This window comes from Coffea arabica, chromosome 9c, assembly GCF_036785885.1.
Source record: "Coffea arabica cultivar ET-39 chromosome 9c, Coffea Arabica ET-39 HiFi, whole genome shotgun sequence".
NCBI lineage: Eukaryota > Viridiplantae > Streptophyta > Magnoliopsida > Gentianales > Rubiaceae > Coffea > Coffea arabica.
The window spans coordinates 44,207,726-44,233,883 of record NC_092326.1 but is presented as its reverse complement, the minus strand read 5'-3'; the positions used below and the strand labels follow the sequence as shown (position 1 = coordinate 44,233,883).

At 37.3% G+C, this 26,158-nt stretch overlaps 2 protein-coding genes across 5 annotated transcripts; both read right to left on the bottom strand.

Moving 5' to 3' along the window:
- Window positions 1-490: 490 nt before the first annotated feature.
- On the bottom strand, window positions 491-5,084 carry LOC113708972 (cellulose synthase-like protein D4). The gene is made up of 6 exons (XM_072065151.1): window positions 4,585-5,084; window positions 4,088-4,480; window positions 2,952-3,756; window positions 2,435-2,839; window positions 1,915-2,252; window positions 491-1,594 (listed from the first exon to the last, which is right to left on the bottom strand). The coding sequence occupies exons 1-6, from the start codon at window positions 5,082-5,084 to the stop codon at window positions 622-624; spliced, it is 3,414 nt and encodes a 1,137-aa protein (XP_071921252.1). The 3' UTR covers window positions 491-621.
- Window positions 5,085-8,428: 3,344 nt separating this feature from the next.
- LOC113708970 (brefeldin A-inhibited guanine nucleotide-exchange protein 1-like) lies at window positions 8,429-21,696 on the bottom strand. Of its 4 annotated transcripts, none has more exons than XM_027231720.2 (11): window positions 20,156-21,696; window positions 18,200-18,517; window positions 15,916-16,253; window positions 15,317-15,739; window positions 13,609-13,898; window positions 13,003-13,276; window positions 12,263-12,765; window positions 11,802-12,123; window positions 10,683-11,043; window positions 9,825-10,507; window positions 8,429-9,078 (listed from the first exon to the last, which is right to left on the bottom strand). In XM_027231720.2, the coding sequence occupies exons 2-11, from the start codon at window positions 18,234-18,236 to the stop codon at window positions 8,470-8,472; spliced, it is 3,840 nt and encodes a 1,279-aa protein (XP_027087521.2). In that variant the 5' UTR covers window positions 18,237-18,517; window positions 20,156-21,696; the 3' UTR covers window positions 8,429-8,469. The 4 variants fall into 4 exon arrangements, with proteins under 4 accessions (XP_027087521.2, XP_027087519.2, XP_027087520.2 ...); XM_027231718.2 differs by having other exon boundaries at window positions 15,916-16,243; XM_027231719.2 differs by lacking the exon at window positions 18,200-18,517 and having other exon boundaries at window positions 15,916-16,243; window positions 20,156-21,680.
- Window positions 21,697-26,158: the final 4,462 nt, after the last annotated feature.

Here is a 26,158-nt window from a genome sequence, read left to right as displayed (position 1 = left end):
CTGATACAATTACTGAGGAAAGAAGTACTTGATATGGTATGATATGATACTTGCTATGCTCAATTTTTGCAAGTACTCCATTAATTTCGAGTTTTCAGTTGCAACTATAGCCAAGGACTTGCTTCCTTGCAGCACAAAGCATGCCGGGAGCGCCAGGCAACGCTTACAGCAGAGTACAGTTACCTAACGAAGATGCTAAATTGTATATTTGTCAGTTTTATAGTAAGTATTCTCTATCAAAAGATCGAAATACGGAAAAAAGGAAAAAAAAAAAAGAGAGAGAGGGGTTTGTTGGGGCTGGAGGTGGAGGAGAACTGAGAAGTGGGGTGGTTAGCGGGGAAGGAAAAGGACGTTGGACTTTAATCACTCCACGATATAATTTCTAATCCTACTGAGCCGTCCCTTGACGGCTTTACTTTTGCAGCAGTTGGGGTACGGTTTACATCTGTCGTATGAATTACTTCCCGGATGCCATCCAATAAATCCCGGATTTTGGGAATGGGGGCGATCGATGTTATATTTCAAGCGCAAGAATCTCGCAGCTTTTGTATAAATCAAATTAGAAGTAGCGGTGACCTGTAGTGGTACAAGGTTTTTGGTGCATGTACCAGTACGTGCTTTTCATGGAAATTGAAAACCTCCTCCTCCTCCTCCTCCCCCTGAATTTGTGCTAGCCTTAGGTGGATTAATGGCAATCCATAGTAGTGAGAGCGTGATGGCAATAAGTCCCGACCACACAAACACAATTGTGGGTGTCTTCCTTCTCCTTCCCATCAAGCCTTTTGCAAAAGGATACAAGTGAGCTAGAACCCAAAAGCTGAAGAAGGCTCCGCCAATGAACTTGCTCCACTGGGGTTCTGCGCTATAAATTGTCCTTGAAAATGCCACTACCATTGCTATTATGTTCACCATCCCGATCACAATAGGTGGAATCATCAAAGAAGTCCATTTCACCAAGTACAAATCTGCATAGATATCATCATTGTCCTCTCCAGCAGACTTGGAAGTAAGTGTGAAAGATATCTCGATCCCTGCAATCACTTTGAGGAGACCTTGCACCACTGCAGCCAAGTGGGCACTGGTTCCACCGATGAGCCAGAACTGCTCGTTTCTCCACCAATCCTCTAATCCTATTCCAGACCATTTTACTTCCAAGATTGCCAATGAGATCAGGCATATGGTTATAATCAGCAAATAGACCAAGAAAACCACGTTTAAGTTTTTCACGATGAAGTGGCCGGAAAGGAGTGAGAGGGCAGGAAGGAAACAGTAGACAATAAGGAACAGAGAGGTGAAAGGATAGATGCCGACATTGAGATAAGCTAGGCGCTGGAGTAACTTCAAGCGACGGGAAGCCAGGAAGGCATTGTTCCTAGAAAAGAAAATCTCCACTGAGCCTGTAGCCCAGCGGAGGACCTGATGGAGCCTATCTGTAAGATTAATTGGAGCCGATCCGCGGAACGCATCACGCTTGGTGATGCAGTACACGGAGCGCCAACCGCGGTTGTGCATGCGGTAGCCTGTGACCACATCCTCTGTGACTGAGCCATAAATCCAACCAACCCGATCACCCCACTCTGTCTTATCTTCATACCTAGAGAACGAATAAGAGGAGGGTAAGACACAACTGGAGTGTGTCGCAAGAGGATATCATATAACCTATCATCATGTTTGAATTCTCAATTTCGCATTGTTTTTTTTATTGTTCTATGCATGTCTACTAATTGGACACAGCACACTGAAATATGGTTGCCATTTGCGTTCCTTCAGATTTGGATATTGAATGTCACTAGCACTACTATTATATTTGATGCCATCTATATTGATTCGTTTTAGTTTTGCTAACTTGAGAAACCAATTTAGGATAGCCGCGCATGTATTCAGCAGTATTGATCTATATTGAAGAAAACTTACCAACAGGAAATTACAGATACAGCTTCAGCCACAGTAGCAGCATCAAGTGGTTCACGGGGAACTCTGAGAGCACCAGGTGGTCTTCCGAACTTGACAGCAGGATGATCAGCAATCGGGCGGCCTTGGAATTCAGCAACAGGTATAGATTCAGCAAGCATTGTTGAATTTCCAAAACGTTTGGGCAACAAATTGACGTCAAGATCAGGATCGAAGTCAGTGGCCTTCAGGGCTTGGGTCTCACTACCCTTTTGCCTCATCGTGCTAAATTGTTGAGGGGGATCAAAACCATAGAGTGCGAACCGCCTAAACATGCAACCGGTGCCCACATAAACAGGTCCCTAAATGCATGGGACATGTGTAATTGGTGACAATGGGATAGGGATCATCATTTGCAGTACACAAATCTTTGGGATTCTCTATAAATGCTAACCACTGCATGTTTTATTTATATTTAAAAAAAAAAAAAAAAAAAACATAAATGAAACGATATGACAGAACGGATGTAGGAGAGAATAACCACCTGTAGGCCATCGAGTGCACGCATATTACCATCAAAAAATACTGTGTTGTGATTTGCATAACGATCAGATGGATCAATTCCTTCAAATCTTTGAGGAAATTGTATATAGCAGATGTCTTCACCTCCCCTATCCATCATGAAGCACATCCCCTCCCGAATAGCCTTGCAATTATGGAAATAGTGGTCGCAATCTAGGTTGAGAATGAATGGTCCATTAGAGAGTATGGCTGATGCTCGAACCAAAGCATTCATGGCTCCAGCTTTCTTGTTATGATCATACCCCGGTCGCTTCTCTCGGGAGACATACACAAACATGGGTAACCGGATGTCCACGTCTGAAAAATCTAGGATTTTGCCTTCAGAGTCTCCCATCAGCGGATCACTACTGGGAGGCTTCAGCATTACCTGCAACCGCCATACTGTTTGATTACTTGGGGCAAGGCCATATACTGTTTGATTAGTGGGATTTAGCACATTAATCGGTTACATACTAGAGAAATTTGACATAGGAAGTTACCTGCAGGATTCCTGCATGATCACCTTTAGCATGATCGCTACTAGGAACAGCCCAAGTACCAGGCCAATGGGTGCCATCAGCCATCCAAGTGGCCTTTTGGAGCTTAACAGGCTCTAGGGGATCCGCCCCACCCTCTCTCAAGTGCTTTAGCATCTTCATTTCCTCTCTGGCATTGAAGGCATCGGATCTTCTCCTTATGGAATCGGGCAATCCATTGATCCTTACCTTCAATTCATCATATTCCCTCTTAACCCTTCTCCGGTCCTTGACAAAATCGGATCTCTTCTTGTTCTTGGTTGGGTCACCCTTCAAGCTGAAATAGGTTTCTGGGTTCCTAGGCTCAATGTCGTGTTTCTTACAAAATGGAACCCATAAATCGGCAAAGCTGGCAGCCTCGGCCATTGCCTCAAATGTGAGGAGAGCACCGCCATCATCTGAAACATAACAGGCAACTTTCTCCACAGGGTAATCAGCAGCCAGGATAGATAATATGGTGTTGGCGGTGACGAGGGGCGGCTCTTTCTCTGGATCGGCCGTGGAGACAAATAAGTCCACTCCGGGCAAGTCAGAGCGACCGGTAGGATTGGAGGGCGACGGCAGATCGAATTTATCGCGTAAAACCTCCAGGTCTGTAGAGCGGTTGACAGGACACAGCTTGGGAAGTTGATCCAAAATCCAGGAGAAGGCAAACCAGACCTCGCACGTGACGGACATCGCCCACAACCAGATGGCCTCGTCGTTTGGATGTCTCAACCTCCAGGTTAGGAAAAAGGCCAAAATCACTAGCCGAACCGCAATCAGCAGCCTGATCAGGTGGTCAAAATTAATGATGATCTTTTTAAAATTTCTCCATTACTGACTTGAATCAAATCAGAGAATATATGTTTGTACCAACTGTGCGGTGGTTTACACAGTTAGCGGTCTGGCCTCCATGCAATATTACTTTTTAAAGAAAACATTCTGAGATTATGATGGTTGAAGTTACACTAGAAACTTAAATATGACTGATTGCGTAATACGAAAATAATAATAATAATAATAGGAATATATACTCGGAACATCATATCATATCATATAAAGTCCGTAATGTTAATTATTGTACGTAAGCTCAATGCTGCAAATGACACCCAACCAACCTGTATGGGCTAATAATGCCTTGCGGAATTGGCAACCTCCGGCTCAGAGGCCTCCAAGGTTTGTCGGACGGATCCAACATACCTCTTTGCATTCCATCGCCATGGTCATCACCATATCCATCTTCTTGAGGCCAATACGCATTTCCGTAACCATACGTGCCCTGGGTCTCAAAAAGCCACTTATTGTGATCGAACTCTCCGTTTTGATTTCTCTTCATCATGGACATGCGGCGATCTGCTTTGGGGTCATCCGGGGCAGGCAGCGACAAAGCTCCACCGGAAAAATCTGGTACCTCATCTTCATAATCCCCAACTTTGTACGGCTCCTTGCACCCTGGACATAAACCTCTTTCTTTGTGGGCGTCCATGTAGCAATCCCTACAAATCTTGAACCTGAAAGCAACAAACATGTGTAATTTTAATTATGTACCGCACGCAATGATCCATGCATACGCTGCTACTTTGGACATTTGTCATTTTTCTTCTTGATTATATACCTGCATTCGCAAGGAGTTATGTCATTTCCTCTTTCATCCTTCATAACCTTGCCATCGCAAGCAGGCATGGCGCAGGACGAGCCTTTGGATCCTGCCATTTGAGGATGGCTTACTTTTGACTCTATGACCTTATCCATTAGGTGGGCCCGCGTGACGCTGTTGAAACCCCCAGTAAAGAGTGAATTGGAGACGTATTGCTCCTCGGCTTTTGCAGCCACTGACGGTGTCGTTGATGCGTCCATTGGTTGGTTGTCAGGTGTAGGGGGAATGTGGACTGTGTAGTTCATGTAATCAGCAGAGAATTCTCCTGACATATCCAGGTCTTCCCTAGAAAGGCTCACATAACGACCACTTGAAGTTCGCCTGGCGAATTTGACAGTTTGTCCACTTGAATTGCGATTGCCCTGAGAGGAGGCAGAAGAAGAAGAAGAACCCCCACCCCCTCCGGCGGAGCTGTTGCGAATTGCCTTCTTAGATGGTTGGCTAGACAACGTTGCCATATTTCCACCACGGATCAATACAGGTCGATCTGAATTTCTCACGACGGATTACCTGGCAACATAATTATCTACTATATGCCATGCACGTACATTTTCATCAATCAATTATGTGTGTTATTCAACTTTAATATAGAAGATGAATCATGGCTATTGATTGATTGATCTTTCAATTAAGCTGGTTTAAAAAAAAAAAAAAAAAAAGAAGAAGAAAAACAATTTTTTCAGGAAAACCCTGCCAAGAACATCCAATTTCTGAAGCTAGCATTTCTAGAGTGTATAGAAGAAAGACGACATTCTTTCTTTTGTTTCCTGGGTTCGAGGAATAACAACCAGAAAGAGCATACAGAGAGAGATTCACGGTGGCATTCTGCAGCAAGCTCCTGTGTACAAAGAAACAATTGAACACTCAGAGAGGCAGCTTCCTCCACGTGCTCAATGGTTGTCCGTTGCGAATAAGAAAGAAAAGAAAAGAGAAGAAAAGAAAAGGGAAGGATTGGATACATAGCGGAATGCATGGTGAGGTGGAGAGACCGAGTAACTCCTTTTGATCCTATACTTACGGGTTCCAAGGGCATATAATACCGTCCATCTTCCCAGAATACTAGGAACAAGGAAATTGTTTTTAGGGTTTATCACAATTAACCCCCTCAAAGTATACCTCATTTTTCATTTTGCCCCCTAATCATTTTTTTGTCTCACTTTATCCCCCATTGGACAAAATTGTCCCTCTATTATTCTAAACTCTTATTTTTCTCTTTTATTTTTTTTCCTTTCCCCTTTTGTGCTCTTTTATTTTCTTTGCCTCTTTCTTCTTTCTTTAATTTTTCCTCTTTTTCACAAAAGTTTTCATCTTAATGATTGAAATTAAAAAGAGGAATTCTAGAGATTTATCTCCTCCTTAAGTGATTAAAAAAGTATCAAATCACTTTCCTAAAATACAATTTTTTTAGCCTCTCAATTCTTTTAATTTTGGTTTTTTCTCTTTCCTGTCTAGTTTCTCATATTATTCTCAAGAAAATATCATAAGATGAAATTGTGACCTGATTAATAATCATCAATTGAAATTTGTAATACATGGCATCATAGAAAAAATAAAAATTAGTTTTTGATACTTTTTAAACCTTCACCCAGAAATGCAATTACAAACTCAAAATAAAAATTTCCGTTGAGATGGAGTTTTCTATTGGGGAGGATGAAAGAGAGAAGAAAGAGAAAAAGAAATAAAAGAGAAGAAACAAGGTAAATGAAAAGTCAATAATGGAAGAGTAATTTTGTCCTAAAGGGGGTTAAGTGAGCAAATTAAAGGTAAGGAGATTCAGTGAAAATTGAGGTATACCTTAAGGGGATTAATTGTAATTAACCCTTGTTTTTAACATTGTACATAGGAACGATCGATCAATTCAAGAAAAATAAATTTAACTACTACATGAACGATCAATTTAAGAAGAGTAAACCAACTGCGAACATGATCGATTATTATCCGGTGTGATGACATGAATGTATGGGTGTGATTTCGTGAAGAAAGAACCAAAAAAAAAAAAAAAAAAAAAACAATTGGGTTGGCAATACAAGCGAATCAGATATGAGTGAAAAAAAAAAAAAAATTTAAACGATAAGGAATACTTCAATTTTGAAGAGTTCCTCCAAGAAAGAAGCAGATGCGAGTGTAACTCTCAAAACAAAAACCAAAAAAAAAAAAATTAGAAAGGGTGAAGACAAACAAAAAATGTGAATGATTCTCGTAATAGTGTACCAAATACAGATGGATATCATTTAACTTTGATATCACTAACAAAGAGAGGAAACTAGAAGCCGACAGAATCTTACGTAGCGATATGGACCGTTGAGCTAGTCGAACAAATCCAGAATCTTAGTAGAAATTCTAGTCACGGGGCCACGAGGTATGTATTAGTAGAAGTTCAGACTTAAGACATGCTGACTGAGAGGCAACCAGAGATGCATAAGGCTAACAGTTTTAAATCCGAATTTTGTTTGTCGCAGAACTTGTAGCAACACAACTGATAAGTGTTTGGATTGTAAATTATTTGAAATAAGGGTTGTGAAAAAGGTACCGTGACACTTTTTTGATATGATGTATATGAGATAAAAAGATGATTAAAAAATATGTTGATGATGCAAACAAATCAGTGTTTGCAAATAAGGTGAAATAATTGACAATCCAAATACCATCATATTTCCAGCCCACCAAGCAAAGCCGATGATTTCTTGGTCATGACCAACTAGAGCTATAAGTTCCATTAAACAGCGTCCAAGCACTTGTTATTTGGAAAAAATTATTTAATTATATTATTATAAACATATTTTTCAATTATTTTTTTATCTCACGTATATCAAATCACAAATTAATGCTTCATTTTAAAAAAAAAATCATTCCAAATAATCTCCCATCTAACACCCACCGTTTTCAGATTACCAATGCCATCAGTATGATTTCCCTATACTTTTTTGTTATTTACACTTTCACTATCATTTTTGTTATATAATGTTTATTTATTATATTATATAATATAACAAATGGTAAAAGTGCAAATAACAAAATATGGAATGCAAATAACATTTTTCTTTGACTTCCCTAGAATAGTCTTTGCATTTCCGAATCATTCATCAATAGAGTATCAACCTCTGTTTTCAGACTCGGACCGGACCGGCCGGTCGAACCGGTCGAACCGGAAACCGGCCAGGTAGCCGGTCCGAGTCACATTAGAAAACCGAAAATTTAAAATCCGGTCAAAGCCGGTCAAAAACCGGGTTTGACCGGGTTTGACCGGGAAAAAACCGGTTTTTCCGGTTCAACAGTAATTTTTTTTAAAAAAAATTCAAACTTTTAAATATTATGTTTTGACCCCCTAAATTGTTAAAACTTATTGATATAGCTCAAATATTTGATACTTTATAAATATTGTCCTAAAATTTGATGTTATTTTTCAATTAAATTCATAATTTTAATTCTAAACTTGTTAATATTTATTAAATAATATAAATTGCTACTTGATTGTTCTAATTTCTTTGTATTTTCTTGTTAAATATATTTGAAACATCAAATATATATGAATATGCCTTTATTAATATCAATATATTATTAGATATTATATATATAATATTTTAATTTTTAAATAATTTTTATTTATGACGTCATCCGGTTCGACCCCTATCGACCCCCGGTCGAACCCATTGACCCCTGACCCCTGACCTCGGCCGAGTCGCTATCCGGTCCGGTTCTGAAAACATAGGTATCAACCTGAACCTGAGCCCTCCTCATACACTAGCAAAATTTTATCCACGACCATTTTCAGCAAGTAGACTTGCCCGTAATACTTGACCAGTTACACAAGGTCCAAGGTCTGCTGTACTCTGTATTCTAATTTCAACATGTTATTATTAATGGTCCGATACATGACTCAAAAATGCTACTCAATACCTTCTGGACTTCTCCTGAACTATGCTCACTCCGGACAAAATTTACCAATATCGGGAACAACCGAGGGATGTACTTCCTAAAACAATCCCGTTCCAAACCACTTAAAATTCGAAACACAGACAAAACTAGCGGAGTCCTGGCTGCCAACTCTTCTTTCTTGGCTGAACCCAATGGAAGATTCCACTGATGCACTGGCGCATTTGCTGCTTTACTCTGAACAGATTCTCCAGCACACTCCAAATATATCTGTAGAATTTTCTCACATACAGCCAGAAGTTGCTGTTCCATGTTTTTTTCTCCATACAAAGATGGATTACAGGCAAGCAAATCAGACAAAAAATTTAGGTAATTCTGGTAGGACTCATTCTCAAAGTGAACCATGGGTGGATCTGAGACCTCAAGGATACAACACACTCTCTGCAGCTTAAGCTGCAGGACTTTGTTGGAGTTCAGTTGATGGGCATGAGTTGCAACGGAAGAAAATACTTCAACGAGAATGATCATGGAATCAGCAGATAAAGGTTGTGAATGCAACTTATAGAGATCACTTGCCACCTGAGGAAGGAGGGTCAAAAGGAACACATAAGGGAACCTTCGGTGATTGGCATCAATGTAACAAGCACGCAAGTATTATTATGAAGAAAGAAGTGGTTACTTATAATGTCTAAGCATAAGTCCCCTGAATAACCAATTGGTTAACTTCATCTGATATGTCAAAAGCTAGCTAAAGATGGAAGAGAATAATCCCAACTGCCAAAGATCAAACTTATCACAAGGGGCAAAAAGAAAATAGGCTGGCATCCTGTAGCAAGAGTCAAGGATTGCCCAGCCAACAACATTTTCAGCTGCAGCTTGACATCTCATGAAAGAGCAAAAGAAAAAAAACAACACACCCTCACCTAACTCCAGAAACATGCACAGAGAATCAGAATGCATGCTTTACATTCACATAAAGAACAAAATAACTGGAATCCAGACCCTAAGTAAACTTGAAAGAATAATACGACGAGTAAAAATAGTCAGATTTGGCCAAGACACAAGAAGAAACGCATTAAATAATGAAAGGAGAAAAAAGGCAGTGAAAGAGATGAAAGAAATCTAATTTCCAAAGTAAACTAGTCTAGGCATCTCCAAAACATGCAATCTGACTATAGGAAGGAGTGAGAAGGATCCTTTTGGCTACAGTTTTTTTTTCCCCCATTGGATATTCAATCACCTTGGGTATAGGAAAATTATGTTTTATGAAAAGGAATTAATGAATGAACCTGCACCACTCATGCAGAGAGAGAAAGAGAGAGAACCTGTATGATGAGCAACTGTGCAGTTATATGACTCTTTATCCTAGAAACAACATATGTTGAGGTTTGCAGATTGTCATCTTCAGACTCATCATTTATCAAGCCAAGGCTAGATGATGTTTCCATGTCAGCATAGTCTTCAGCCAGATCAGGGACCTTTATGCTGTCCATGGTACTAAGCAATTTTAGAAATCCAGGAAGACTGGAAGAAGCAGCCTCTTTCAAAGCCAAAAGGACATCTCGCCACTCTTCTTCTGTAAGTCTGGCTCTTAATTCACTGACCAACCGTCTCAATGTAGCAACACCGGTTCTTGCAGGCCCTTGGACAGGACTCATAATAAATGCAGCCAGTATTGATACTACACTCTTCAATTCTGACCTGACGACATCAAAGAAACTGACAAAAAGGTCTACCAGATATTCAGCTGCCAATGCAGAAGTTTCTGTGTCCCATGTGCTTCCATCAAGTAGTAAGGATTTAGAACTAGGAGAAGACTTGTCATCTTTCAAGCGTGTTTTTTGCTTATCATGTTGGGAACTAAATATTGGAAATATAACAGAAGTGAAAAGACTTAGCCAAAATACTGGTGAAAAGAGACTCCCATGGTCTTTCAGAATATTGAAGAGAACTTCCAGTGCACTTTTCCTGATAGCAGATCTAGGATCTGAAGTCAGTTCTGATAAACCTGACAATTCATCAATAAGCAGGAAAAAGTTAGAATTTTTAAGAGGCAGGATACCACAACAAAAGTATATCTTTTAAGATATCATTAACAAGAATAGGTAAATCGTAGACTTAATCTGAGGACACCACAAATAAAAAATCACTCATTCTTGGAACTAAGAAGGGGGAAAAAACACCTGATAGCAAAGGAAGCCAGAAAAATGCGTGATCATCTTTATCTGTGAATATACGTCCAACTGAATCATTATCATCTCTAACTACCATGGATGAAGCATCTTCTGTCCTTTCATCATTGCAAACAAGTCCTCCATCTGCTAGTTTGACAGCACAAAATCGGAGAAAAGCAATGGCATTGAGGCTAACATCACTGTTAAATCTACTGTTTGTGAAGGTGATGAGGCATTTAACACAATCAGTAAAAGTCAGAGTCTCAGTCTCAGTTATGTACGAAAAATATTCTCGAACAATCTTTTCCATGGTTTCAAAGGCCAGCAAGACTATATTTTTTCTTTCATCAGCTGCAGCAGTAGTAAAAACCTGCAAAAAACATAAGCATTCACATGAGAGAGGACATTTCAGAGGGTCATAGGAGCAACTTTACAAATACTTTAGCAGTAGGCAGATGCTCAGAAGTACACATTTTAACTAAGTATTGTTCGATATTGATATGTTAAGATGCCACAACTTCCAGTATAGGACACAAGAACATGACCACAACACATTGGAGAACACCAAGAAACTAAGGCATCAGCAAGACAGACATCTTTATAGGTCCTTCAGCATCAAAATGCTGGAATGAGCTAACAAAAAATTGAAAATATCAATTCCCATAAAAGCCAGAAATGATACCCTCCCAATGGTCAAAGACTAGGTGCTAAAAAAAAAAAGAGGAAATCAAAGAAGACTGGTTTGATGCTGATTATTGCAATTCCAATACCTGTTCTAGTTATCAACAAAAAGAATGCTTGCTCAAAAGCCAATGCAAAAAGGAGAAAGATAAATTTAGGATAATATGCAGCAAAACAAATAAGACAACTAATTATCCTCCAGTCAAACATCAGATACTCAGTTGACAGCTAACTGTATCTGATGCATGGTTAAAATATTTCTTGATAAACAATCCAAAATATTATGTATATACCTATCCACAAATTTCAGGAAAGCGAGCTTCCTAGACATAAGGAGATTTCAACTTTAGAATCATATACATTCACTTCAATGAGCTACATGTCTTGAATTTCCAGCCTTCTGTGCATTAACAATAAGATTTTGATTCATTTGATGGCCAAACTTACCATAAAAACGCTTTTCCAACCAGATTTGACATTACTGACACGGCTGAGTACCATCTGTGAAATACACCGAACTATCAACTCCCTAATTTCTGCAGAGCTGCTCCTCTGCATGACAATCACAAATGGTTTCAAAAATTCATTCTGGAAATTATAATTTGCCAGTTCCTCTCGCTCCAAAAATTTCATTGAAAGCTGTCGCAACGAGTCCATGACGAATATTGCAACAGAGAGATTTTCAGACAAACCAACTGATACAAAAAAATCAGACAGAACAGTCCAAATGCGAGACCAGACTAGTCTGATCCGATTCATGTTATAGTGCCTGCAAAATAAACAAATGGGATGCCCAAATTATTCATTCTTTAATTCAAAAAAGGAAGACTTTTACATTGCTCTTGCATCATGTGATGCTCCTGTGAAAATTTTGGCACTAAAGGATAATGTAGAGTATAGGTTCTTACGCAACTTCAACAATTTTAGTAAGACTGAATACACGAGGATCTGTTGGAGATTGCAACTCTGACATGGAAACTTTGCAAAGTGCCCTCACAAATGCCACTATAGCCTCACTATTTAACCTTTGGCTATGAGCAAAAATATGGTTTAACTCAAAATTCCCAATCTGATCAAGCAGATTCAAGTTGGCAATGAAGTTATTGATCTGTTCCGAGGTTACCAACCCTGGCGAATTGGCTACTAAACTGGTACTGTCATAGGAACCCCCACGAACAACAGCTACCACAGCAGGGTTCTGGAGATTGCCTTTTTTCTTCAGAGATGGAAAACCTGCAGACTTCAATGCCTTTTCATCAGTTTCAGCATTTGCTGTAGTTAAAAATGAGGCATCAGAAGGTGCGCCTTCCCCCAAGAGCTGCAAGTGCTCAAAACGAGATAGGCATGTTAAGATATGCTCCCAAGATTCTTGAAGATAATTACCATCTTCAATGGCAATTGATACTATTGCCTGCAAGAGTAATATGCGAAATTCACATTTGTGGATAAGTTATCTTGCAAGTCAATCACAAGGAGGAATGGAAAAGCCTCTCTCTATGAATGATCATGTTAAGAATATATATCGCTCCCAGGTGATCATTTCTGAGTAGCTAGGATAGAAGATATTAACCACACTTGAGAAAACAAATCTGCCCTTAAAGTGCATTAGGCCAGTTAGCAACGCAGACAGAAGTCAAAGGAAAATTACCTTAACAGCATCAACATTCTTTTGCTTCATATCTGCGGCGCAGTGAAGGTAAGTAAACTTAGCCACAGTGGTAACAAAAGCATCTCTTTGGGTTTGCATACCCATTACAGCAGTGACATGCACAGCATGTCGGAAGCCCAGCAAGCATTGAGAAGTCGCTTCCTTGTCATCACTCTGGTCTAGAGTTACACTGAATGCAGCAATCATTGGACCCCAACATACTTCAACCATAAACCTTAATATTGCTGGATCTGAAACAGCGTAATATGTGGACCTGCAATTGGGAAAAAAAAAACATTTTCAAAATGCTGAACTTTAATCACCTAGAAAACAAATCTGTAGCAAAATTATGCAAACAGAATCTCCAAGTGTCAACCAATAAACCAATTCCAAACATTTTCAGGAACAACAGAAATATTTGACAAAAAAAAATAAAGTTAATAAAGTCTACTATAAGCTATAGTTCAAAAGATATCCCAACTTAAAATACCCCAATCGTAAACAACTCATTTGCCTCCCTCTACTCCCTTCTCCCACTGATCAGCATCATCCAATATGAATTTTTAAAAATATATGCACATGCAAGCATATAGAATGTTTTCTTACTCTGATTTTCCAGATTTTGCCTTGAACTGCTCTTGGATGTGCCTTATAAGATATCCATTTGCACCCATTGGTTTTTCTTCAGTCTGCTTCCAAACTAGATTTAGAATGCTTTCTAATCCTAGCAGTCTATTCAGGCCATTCCCCTGTTTGCTTTGTGGCACAGAAGAATCTGCATTCATCTTGATCTCATTCTTTACAATTTGATCATACAGCTTGCCCAAATATTCTTCCGGTAAATCCTTTCCACCATCGATCCCTCGGTTATTCCGGATGAAATCAGCCTTTGTCATCTTCACAAACAAATGAGATGCAAAATGGTTATTAGTACTAAAGAGAAACCGATTTTATGTCACGGTTAAGAGAGAGAGAGAGAGAGAGAGAGACTTGGAAAGTTCACTCCTTGAATGTCAGAAAATCCATGTTAAATTACTTCACTTCAGATGTTATACAAAATGGTAGCATGCAATCAGGGTTAAAGTTTGCAATCTACAAGTTGGAGTTCCAATTGCTTTACTTTTCTAATAGATAAGTGGAATAACACGTTAAAGAGATTTCAAAAGATAAATTTTTAACATGCAATGTTGGGCATATGCATGTTTTAAGAATGAATTGTCAGTCCAAATTTTGAAGAATGATGAACAAGTAAAGAAAAAGGGGGTAGGATTTGTTGAATAGATAACAAGTAAACCACTGACTTATTTTGTGAACCAATAAGGTTTCTGAAGTCAAGCACTCAACACTTTTTTAACTCTTCATAGGTTAGAGTTAATTACAAACTGGAAGCCATAGCATACAACAATCACTTCTAATCTCTTTTTTAATTTTCAAGTGAAAAGTAAAGGACGGGTCTGTCCAATCCGCCCAGTAAACCAACAAGCTCCACAAAGGTAATATCTAAAGAAGTCCTAATCTCTTTTTCTCTTTTCTGGATATTTTCCATATCAAGACTAAAGTACATGCAATTCTCAAGCCCTCCATTTTCATCCTTGTCATGATATTCTTGACTTCTTCGTCAGGTATCCCAGATCTGTATGGGATTTTATTTTTGGGAGCAAATGGATATGGTCAATTTGTGACTTACCAAGGACAAAATTGATAAAATAAGGGTAGGGTAAGCTGCAAGTCTTTGTACAGTAGAATAAGATCAAAAGAATCGAACTCATCATTGATGGGTGCGATACAAGTTTCAAGCTATAGGTACAAGGTTTGCCACCAGACTGATGACATTCAGAATATGTAAGGTCAAACAAATATCCTATTATCTTTCTTTGAACGTTTTACATTTTACAACCAGAAAACTCGTCTGCAATTTCAAACATTGACCCTTAGGCAGCAATCACAACCCAGCCAACTTAATATTTACTGTAGATTTATCAGACTTAATTGAAAAAGAATCCAAGTTAAAACCTTTAAAAGAGTTATGGAGAAAAATTAAACCCGAGGTTACATTCTTTGTTGCAACGTTCAACTTTTTGCTCTCTTCTAATTTCTGTATATCGTTGTATTCCTTAAAATCAGGATATTTAGGCTTGCGTACAGTTTTGGATAGAGTAAGGTAAAGATTAAAAAGCAAAAAAGAAAAAGACAGTTTTAGATGTTTTTGCCTTTACCATACCAATGCTCACTCGCTATTCTTTTTCCTATTCTATAGAAAGGTATTTACATAATCACATTACAAGTGGAACAATAGCTGATTTAGCAAGCTCACCTTATCTTTTACCGTGGTATTGTGGGCATCAGTATTAAGCATTATGACAGAATAAGCAAGAACATAAGCTGTATCTGCACTGGTAAATGAATTGGGGCTGCATTTACAATAGCGTTCAGCAAATTTTTCCATGATGCGGTCAATCTTCTGTGCTTCACCAGGTAACCGAAATCCTCTTAAGAAAAATCTGATAGCTTCACCAAAATCCATTCCTTCCAAGTCAAAGGAATCTACATATGCATGCATGACTTTTAGCGGAAAATCCTCTCTTTCACCCAAATAGTCACCAATCATAGTTTCATTTAGTCCAGAAGTATTCTTCAAGAAAGAAGCCACTGCTTCTGGAGAACTGCCAACCTTTTTTGTGCTTAATAAGAATTCAATCCCCTTGGAAGGTTTTCTATTGAACAGTGAAACACCTTTCTGCATTTAATTGACTCAAATGGTCAAGACAGGAATTAAACATCATAAAGATAGAGGAAACTGAAAGATATTGAGGAATTATAAGGTTGAAAGTCATGACAAGCCCTTACTGTAATGCAGTTATAGTCTTGTGCGAAAAATTACACCATTGCATCCTAAGTAAAACATTAGCTAACCTGAATCTCTAGCTTATAAGCTCGACGCTGCTCCAGGGTAGCAGCATCAGAGAATTCAGAATTTACTTCAGAATGAAGCTCACTGTCAGCAAGATTTACTTCTTCACTAACAGTCACAGAATTCTCGCTCAAAATTTCATTCTCAGACATCGATGAATTTAATTCTCCTACTTTTAGCTGCTGATCCATCCATAATCCCATTGACTTGATTATTCTGACCAAGCATTTTACAGATTCAAGACGAAATGTAATATCTTGAACTGGAGACAAAGTGGTAGTAGAACCAGGAGGTGGACCTAGTGCCGTTTTTAGAAGGCCATTAACAGTCCTGCAAGTATCTGATGGAATTAAAAGTGTTTAAACCAGAACAAAATAAGAAAACAATCAGAGAGCAATAGCACACAGAAAGGAGATTGTTGCTAGCATAGGAAGACATGTTCTTACAGTTTGATTCTTCAAGCCAACTCATTGTTTGCCTTAACTCCAAATGTCCGAGTTTAACACCCCAGTTTTTTCACTCCTTTTTCTTCCCACCCCATTCCTCCCCCCCCCCCTTCCCCCAAAAAAAAAATGCCTAAACAAAGAATAGACAATAAACAACCACAAATGTCTAAACAAAGAATAGACAATAAACAACCATTCACATTATAAATAAAGAAGCAATCTGCCAGACATCCAAATCCTTCAGCTACTCCATTTAGCTCAAGGAGACCTACTTACCGTACCCACCAGTCTTTCAGCCCCCCGGAGTGAAAGAAATAAATCCATCCAAGACCATGGAGGATTTGGATGTCTAAATAATAGATTCACTAAAAGACCAAGAAATAATGAAATAAAATTGACCAAATCCATCCAAGACCTTACTACTTCCCAGATCCCCAACCTTAGTCCACCATTGAAGATTTTAAGTTCCTCAATATTGAGAATCCTAGAGTTCCATAGTCATGTGCACCTATTAATTAAAAAAGAAAACCATCATCCTCTTAGTGCTACTGAATCTGCCACTAGCTAAAAAGGGCTAGCTTTAAGCTATAGGCTAAAATTTAGAAGGCCTAGCAAAAATAAACCCATTAATACTCATGAATGTAATTCCCACCAACAACTACCATCAACCCACAAAACTTCATTGCCAGCTGGTCATTGAGCACCTTCAGTGCTCTCAATGGACGTCGGCCAGTAAGAAAGACTACAGGACGCTTGCAAAGTTCTAGTGTATTGATAGGGATGCTGCATGGTCAAGTAACAAAAAGTGATCGAGCTTTGGTGGTGGTTTGTAAAAGTTTGCAATCACAATGGAAGGTGCAGAAAACTGACTCTTCTAAGGCTTGACTGGCATCTCTTAGGCTTTCTAACTAGTTCTAGTTTCCTAACTTTGTATCATCTTTTAGATAGATGAAGATGGCCCATTAAATCTTTATCTTTCACTCTCTTTTTGACTATTTAATTCAAAAATCCATCTACCAGATTACTGACCACAATAATATGCACCAATAAGCACCTAAAAATGGTTAATTGAGCCGATGACAATATAGTGGAATGTGGTCCTCGTAATGAGATGATCCAAATTTTCAGAACATTAAGCTAAAAGTTTCCTTCCGACATCCAAAGCTTCAATTATAGGACTTATAAATTCCATTAATAAAAATTTTCCAAGTGGAATTTCAACCACATTCAAAAAAAAATTCGGTAAAGCACCAATTTGATGAAAGATTGAACTAGCACTTGGCCCACTTGGCCTGCAGTAAGTAGAGTAACCACATTGAACTAACTCAGCTATAGCTGCCCTAGGACACTGGTCATTTAACATAACCTTGTTACCATCCCTTCCCCACCCAACCACTCCCGAGGAAAAAATATCGGTAGAAATGAAGTAAAAGAACCAGAAATAAACTCATGGAAGTGTTTCCAATGATTCACCACACTACACACAATATTGCAGATAAAATTTAAAACAAAAAAAAAACACATAATAGAGCATTATTTGAATTACTATTTGGAATAATTACTGTAAAACTTTTATGATGTGATATATATGAGGTAAAAAGGTAATTGAGAATACAAAAAGGTGATTGGAAAATATGTTTATGATGCAAGATAAATAATATTTGGGAAAACTTGGCTACCCGAACACACCCAGTGATGTTACTACCCAAAAACATCATTGAATTGGAAGATAAATACTCCACAGGACATCATCAGACCCTATGATGACCGAACCATTAATTGAAATCCGGGAAAAGAATAAAAGGAAGAAACTTCCAATTCAAACAGACATGCTTTGTACCTTTCAAAAATATTTGGGGCATCCACATCACAATCATAATTGACAAAGATATCAACAATAAGCTGCGAATCCTGAGAAATCCTCTCCAGCAAACTCAGGATGGTCATCTTTTGCAAGAAACTGGGTTGAAGTACATTCTCCAGCACACGAAGGATGAACATGGGAAAAAAAATTCCAATTTCTGATTTTAACCCTGATCTAAATTTTGACAGTAAACTCTGAAATATAGAACAAAGAAGTTGGAATATAGTCATAACTGATAAAGCACTGTTCTTCAACAGTGATAAGCATAAATATTGCTTTATAGCATTGAGGAATCTGCAATTAAAGTAAAAGGAAAAGGAACGTGTTAGCTTTTCCAAGAGAACATCAAACTCAAAAATGTACTGAAACAATCAAATGAAGAAATGCCAAAAAATTAACAGGTATTATGGAATTGGGATGAATTGAGCATGGTCGAGTTTGCAATATTGAGCTCAAAATCGCTCAAAAATGCACACACTTGAATGATGTGAGCTAGATCAAGTTTTCACAAATGGTGCTCGAGTTTAATGCAAATATCCAATATGGAGCACTCAGTATGAACTCGAGTATAATCAAGCCAAACTCAAACTTGATATTATCATCAAAGAAAGATTATCACCCAAATCAATTATCCACCTAAAAACAAAAGCTTCCATAACTCCTCCAAAAGGAAAACCAAAAGATGGCATTGTTCAACCAATTTACCTAAACCCTGAAATCATTAGATCAAATCCATCCACATTATTTTTGAATCTCATATGCAGTATTGTGATTTTGAGATGTTGCATACCATAAGAAAAGCTGCAGCAATAGGATTTTAGTAGCTGTAAAAATAAATACGTAACAAACAAAAACCTGTTTCTCCCAATGGAAAAGCAGCAGCAAGACAGACACACAGACAGAGAGAGAGGAACGGTACTACCAATTAATGAAAAGTTAATTCTATTGCTTTTCTTCTTTTTTCACTTGCTTGCTACTTGACCTAAGATTAATACAGTGTAAAATGGATTTTCCAAAATTAGGGCACTTGATAGGTTTAAAAATTTTGGCCATAAGGCCTACAACTCACGTTGATACCTATACATACAAAGGAACACAAACTCATCAACCAACAGCTAAAATTGAGTTGCTTGAGAACCACTACAGCTAGGCCTAAGTTGACCACAGCCAAACTGCTCACAAGCAGCTCAAGTTAACCTATCCCCAGCTAGGATATGAAAAAAGTCAAAGTCTATTTCTTACTTTTCTTTACCTATATTTGCTGCGTTTAAGCTTATTAAGTCTTATAAACAACACCAAACTCCATTATGCATTCCAAATTAAGATAGACCACATGACTCAGCCACAAGTATAAGACAATAGCATTCTTCATTCTATAGTTTACTATTATCTTTAGAAAACATAACTTCTGCCCATTGTAATGATACTTCATAAATAACACACATGGAATGAAGGAACAATTTTGGACAGGAGAAAGGATGCAATTTGATCTTTGAACGGCCAAAAAATAATCTCAAAAGGTTACCAAATTTCCGAAACTTTATGTTGAATTTTTAAAACCATAAAGCCATTCCGGGAAAATATAATCTCAAAAAGTTCTCTTCTGTGTAGCAATAAACGGTAGCACATACTAAGTGGCCCATAAACGTTAACCCTTTTGCCTTTGGCACCCTGCACTAGATCTCTTACCCCATGACCAGTATATTATTGGACAAAAAAAAAACTCAAGATGCTTTCAAGCAACTTAAGGTTGGAAGTACAACGAAGGGATGTGGATCATTGAGGAAAACCTAATTGAAATCTAAAGAGTGAGATTCGAATAATAATAATAATAAAGAATTCCAAGGGAATACTTAAAAGCAAGAATGTGTGTGCATAAAGGGACAGAGACTTGTAAGAAAGGCATCATGGTAAATAGGCAAGGATACTTACCTCTCATTTGTGCGCCAAACAGGACCAGCATTGTCCATGATGACTTTTAGGAGCTCCAACGATAATATTTTGCCCCTCAAAAGAATTTGATCATCCTGATGCTCCTGTGATGAGTACTTCATGGATAGTTTGCAAATGTTCTTGTAAAGCATAAATCCGTCCTCCGTGATCTTACTGTAACCATTAAAATCATAATCCGGTTGCTGCCCACTGGCAGATTCAGACTCAGACTCAAATTCAGATTTCTTCTCTACAGGGGACGGAATTCCATGTAGCATGGGAGGCGGAGGAAGAACTTCTTTAGCTTCCACAACGTCAGCAATGAAATTCTGAGCAAACTGGATGGAGCTCCCTTCATTCAAATTGCGATCGGTGAACTCCAAGAGTTGGGCTACAGAAACCGTCCTAAAAGAGGGGAGGATCGCAGAATTGTGCTCGACCCTGGAGAAAATAATGACCATCATCTGAGCAAGAACAGACTTGGCACAGATCTGATTGGTGCCGTTGAAGCCGCCCAAATACACATTGTAGCAGGATCTGACGATGTGCACAAGGCAATTGCCCCTGATGAGGACGCAGGGGGAGCGGACAGCGGAAAGGAGAAGCCTGAGCACGGCGAGCTCGACGGCCTCGTCGCCAAGAGAAGTGCACTTGCAGGCGGAATCAATGAGGCGGAAGATGAGGGAGGTGGCAGCGGCGTCATCGGTGGTGGCGATCTCGCAGCGGATGAATCCAGAGGAAAACAGCCTGGAAACGCAGTCGAGTGCGGGCTCGACAACCTTGGGGGCCCCAGAGTCGAGGGCCAAAATGAGGGGTTTGAGGACGAAATCGGCGTCTTGGGGGGAAGAAATGCCGTAGAGAGGGGTGCAGGAAGCGGGATCAGAGGACGAATCGGAGAGGGATTCGAGCTTGTCGAGAGCGGATTTGCAAGCGGAGACCAGCTGGGAGTGTTTCCGCCAGGCGACGTTCTTGATGATCTTGTCCAAGGAGGGGCCCAGCACGCGGCCACAGCGGGAAGGGCCACCCAGGGTTTGAGTTTGCGGTATCGCTGAAGAAGTTGACATTAAGGAGGAGTAAAATCAGTCGAGCTTGGAACAACTTACCGTGTGTTGTCAGCTATTTAGAAAAGGGGAGGAAGGCCTGCATATAGCAATCTGGGATTTTCATTTGTTCTCCCCTGATGATGAAGCTATGCTAGTAAGGAACGCTGGTACGACAACTAGTAACCAGGAGAACCAAGCAGAAATCCAGCAGAAGAGCCTCCCCTGAAGCATTGATCCATTGCAGAGGTTGTCGGTCAGGTGGAGAAGAACCAAAAACATCTCACCTCATCATCCTCAAAAGTCAAGAACGAACACGACGACTGTCACATTCTCATTCTCGATTTTGGTCCTCACTTCACTACTTCCCCTCTCTCTCTCTCTCTCTCTCTCTCTCTCTCTCTTCTTTTTTTTTTTTTTTGGGTCCGTCAGCAGCGCAATGGAACGAGGCAACGCATTCTTCTCCCACGCCTAATGCCGCTTGCTGCATACATGGAAGCTGGCTTGTGATATTTTCAGAAAATATTTTGAGATATTTAAAAGTAGAAGAGTTTCTAAAATATATTTTGAAATATTTTTTAAATTTTAAAAAAATTTAAACTAAATTTTAGATTAGAGTACTTTTAAAAATTTTTATTGTATTTAAAAATTAGTTATTGAAAAACAGCCCCATCCAAACAGAGATTACCGTTCCTAGCGGTCTTATGCATTTTGCACATTACGTAACTTTGTTTGCACAACGTGTAACTTTAGAATAAATTTTTTTAGGTCCCACACACGTTAAAAACGAAATACAAGAAATGATTTGGATCGTACAATTTTTTTTGATCAAATCTTGATCGTGAACAACTCAGGAGCAGTCCTTCTGATGATCGCTCCAACCCCTCATCCTACTCAGAGTGCTTGGTAGATTTTTTTTTTTTTTTAACAAAAACCTTAGGCCAGTATTTGAAATGAGGGATTTGACGAAAATTTGAAATTTTTTCAAATTCCTATAATTATTTACATTATTTAGGAGATATTTAATATTTAAAATATAGGGTTAAATGCAAAAAACCCCTACAAACTATACACTCAGTTGCAGTTTACCCTCTAAACTATAATAATAAGCAAGTTGCCCCCTTGAATGATATGTTTGAACAACACTACCCTACTATTTTAAATCCTTTCTTTTTTCTTCTCTATTAGCTTTTTTCATTTTTTTTCCTTTTATTTTCTTTATTTTTCTCCTTTTCCCGTGGAACTAGCCAACGTCTCTCTTTGATATGAAAAGACTTACATCAAAAAATTTAATTTTTTTTTAAACTGCTTTTTTAATTTGTTTATTTATTAAATTCATTCTTAATAATTTGTCATAAACTCTTTGTTATTACAAAATATATGTAGCTTATATTGTAAAGTGTATTAATCTAGTAATTCAACAATTTAAATACCTATAAACTAATTAAGAGTTCACAATTACTCAACTACTTATAATAAAAATAACATATTATATATCACATAAAAAAGAAAAGTTAGCAATTGTTATTTGTAGTGAAATTAAAAATAAGAATAAACAACAATAGTAATTCATTTTTTTTTGTTATTCATACTACTAATATAATTGATTAATCAATTTCTCTATTTTGTTATTATATATTTGAAAAGTTTAATTTCTTAAATGATATTGACTTCAAACATTTGGAAAAAAATATTGTATTCCATAGATTTTTTTTTATAAAATATTGACATACGAAATTAAGAAATAAACAAATTTTGACTAATCTAGTCTACTTATTTAAACAATGTTTAAAGAAAAAAAGGAAAAATTTAAAAAGAAAATGATAGGGAAAAAAGAAAAATAACAATGCTTAAAATAAAAGGGGTAGATTTGTCCAAATATATCATTCAAGAGGACAAAATGTCTATTATTATAGTTTAGGGGGTAAACTGCAACTGAGTATATAGTTTGTGGGATTTTTTGCATTTAACCCTAAAATATATTATGGATGGTTGCAAGACTATGGCTCATCACCCACCACTCATCGCATTACCCACTAGTAATCACCACCGCCCCTCTCCTCTCTCTTTTTTTCTCCACCATTGTCACCATCACTACCACCTCTGTCACTCACTAGTATCAAATTTGCCACTTCACATAGCAACCACTTGTCCCTTTTTATTCTTACTTCCTCCACCACTTTTCTTTTCTTTTTTTCAGTTACCCTATCTTCCCTCCTCTCTTTTTTTTTCCCCATATTGATTAGGTTAAAAAAAACACTTTACTAAAGTTGTATATTTAAAAGTTTCCATTATGGATGTATTTTTGGGATGTTTAATGCTGTATTGCAAACATCATCCTCATTGTACTTTTCTAGTCACTCACCACCACCTATCGTCAGCCCCTATTCCTACACCTCATTTTTGCCTACTACTTCATCTTTCTTCTACCTCTTGCTATCTCTTTTCCCCCTTTCTCTTCTCTCTTCTTCCTTGCTACCATTATTTTCTTTTCTCTCTCCCTCTCACCACTTCTTTTCTCCATCATTTCTTCTCTTCTCTTCTCTATTTTCTCTCTCTCCCTATATCTCCGTCTCTCAAGTGGTATTGGGCTACTTGTAAGCTATTTGTGAATAGCTTAATCAATTACTAGATTTGACCAATCATTGATCGAGTTCGAATTGAGGTCGAGCATACTCAATTACTTAAATGAGAAGACAAGTTTGAATATTAGAATGCTATGCTTGAATACTCGATGAGCTTATTCTACCATATAAATTTTGTGTCTCTGTTGTATTTATTTTTTACTTTGTTATTTGTCTATTGGGGTTATCAAGAACCCCTTCATCAATTTGCTGAAATCAAACCTAACAAACTAATATTAGAGATTCAGACTCTAGATTTTGTGGAAACAATTATGATAACAAACTATCAATATCTAGTCTAAGATGTCGATTTAGCACTATAGAAAATAGAGAAAGAGCCCATTGGAGGTTAGTTGGATTTTTGGGAAGAAGAGCAATTTATCCCATTAGAACTCGTTAAGGGTTTTTATGCAAAAGATGGTATAAGATTATTATATTCGTGTTGTTTAACCCATTGGGATCTGTTGAATCATTTATAAGTTTTGACCGATTGAAACCCATTGAACTTTTTGCATCTTTGCTCATTGGTGGTTCATTGGACTCCATTTAGAATTTTGTGATTCATTGAAATTTGTTGGGACTTTTATGGAGAAAGTGAAACATGTTTATCATTTATCGATGTTGGATACACGTCAAGATGGAGATTTGTTGGATTTGCCTTAGTATCATGAGTTTTTTGCCAAAATAACACTCTTGCTAAAAAATATTTTCAATGTGATTCACTTTCAAAATTTATTTCCATAATGGTATTATTGTTGCCATCTAATTGTCCTGATTATTATGTAGGATAACAAGAAAGGAAAATTCTAATCTAGTTTATAATTTTTAACATGAACTAAAATTTTAATTTTTTTATTGGGTTGTTATCACTTTACCCCCTTAAACTATATCACTACTATCAATTTACCCCCTAACATTATCTTTTAGTCACTTCACCCCCATAAATAATTCAACTCAACATGTTAAAAAATTTTGGACAAAAATACCCTTTTATTCTATAGCATTACTACACCGTTATTATTACTTTATTCCTTTAAATTATAGTGATATAATTGATTTAATTCCTAACATTATTTTCTTGACATTTTACTTCATCGTTAATCTAACTACTATGGTTAAAATTTTTTAAATATATTTATCCTTATATATAATTAAAAATAAAAAATTTAGAATGATTATTCTTCTTTTTTTTCACTTTAAGAGATCCAAAAATATAAAAATAAAAGAATTTTCTCAAATTTTTTTTCACAGTTATTAACACTATGAAAAGAAAAAGAGATAGGAAAGAAGAAAATAGAAAATTAGATTTGCAAAAAGAAAGTCTAACATTATCGTATTAATTAAGGTTGTTGGAATTAGAATTGAAATCTGGTGGTAAACAGTAAAGTGAAATAGTTTTAAAATAATAAAAGTATTTAATTCTTTCTTATTTGTATTTTCTAAAAAAAGAATTGAGCTCTCTCTCTCTATATTTCTCTCTTCCTCACCGTCCCCCTTCCAATCTTTCTATTTTTTAATATTAATAAGATTGTCAAAAAGAAAGAAATTAATATTTTGACTTTTTTCTTGATACTAAAGAGGAGAAGAGTCATTCTAAATTTTTTATTATTTTTATTATACAAAGAGGAGAGCACTTACTTCTAAAATTTTTTAACTTGCTAAATTGGTTTAATGGTGGGATAAATTGCCTAAAAAATAACTCTATTGGGTAATTTAATACTGAGACTATAGTTTATGGGGATAAAATGATAATAATTTTAAGGACTAAACTTGTCTTTTTACTTTAATTAACAAACTCCGTTAAGTTTGACCGTTAGTCTTGAGGGTAAAGTAACTAAAAGATAACGTTAAAGGAGAAATTGATAGTGGCACCGAACGCTAAGGGGGTAAAATGATAATAACCCTTTTTTTTATTATAGAAGCACAAGAAGATTGCATAACTTTTATAATTTTTTTATAATTATTTAAAATAAATTCTACCATTATTGACCTTTCTAATTTTAATTTTCTTATAATTATCTAAAATAAATTCTATCACAAGAAACTCGATCAATGATTTGGCTCGTACTCGACTTGACCAAGTTCGAACCGAGTTTCGAGTAACTTGATTATACATTCAAGTCGAGTTTGAGTCAGGATTACGTAACTTGTGACTCGACAAGCCACTCGTCGAGTAGTATAATTTAAATAATATATATGTATTATAATTATAAAATGACCATTATGGGTATAATTTATACTGAATTTACAAGATACTCTTCTTTACAATAAAATTTCATAATAGCAGAAAAGTAATACTCCCTCCGTCCCATTGAAAATGTCATGTTTTCCTTTTTGGT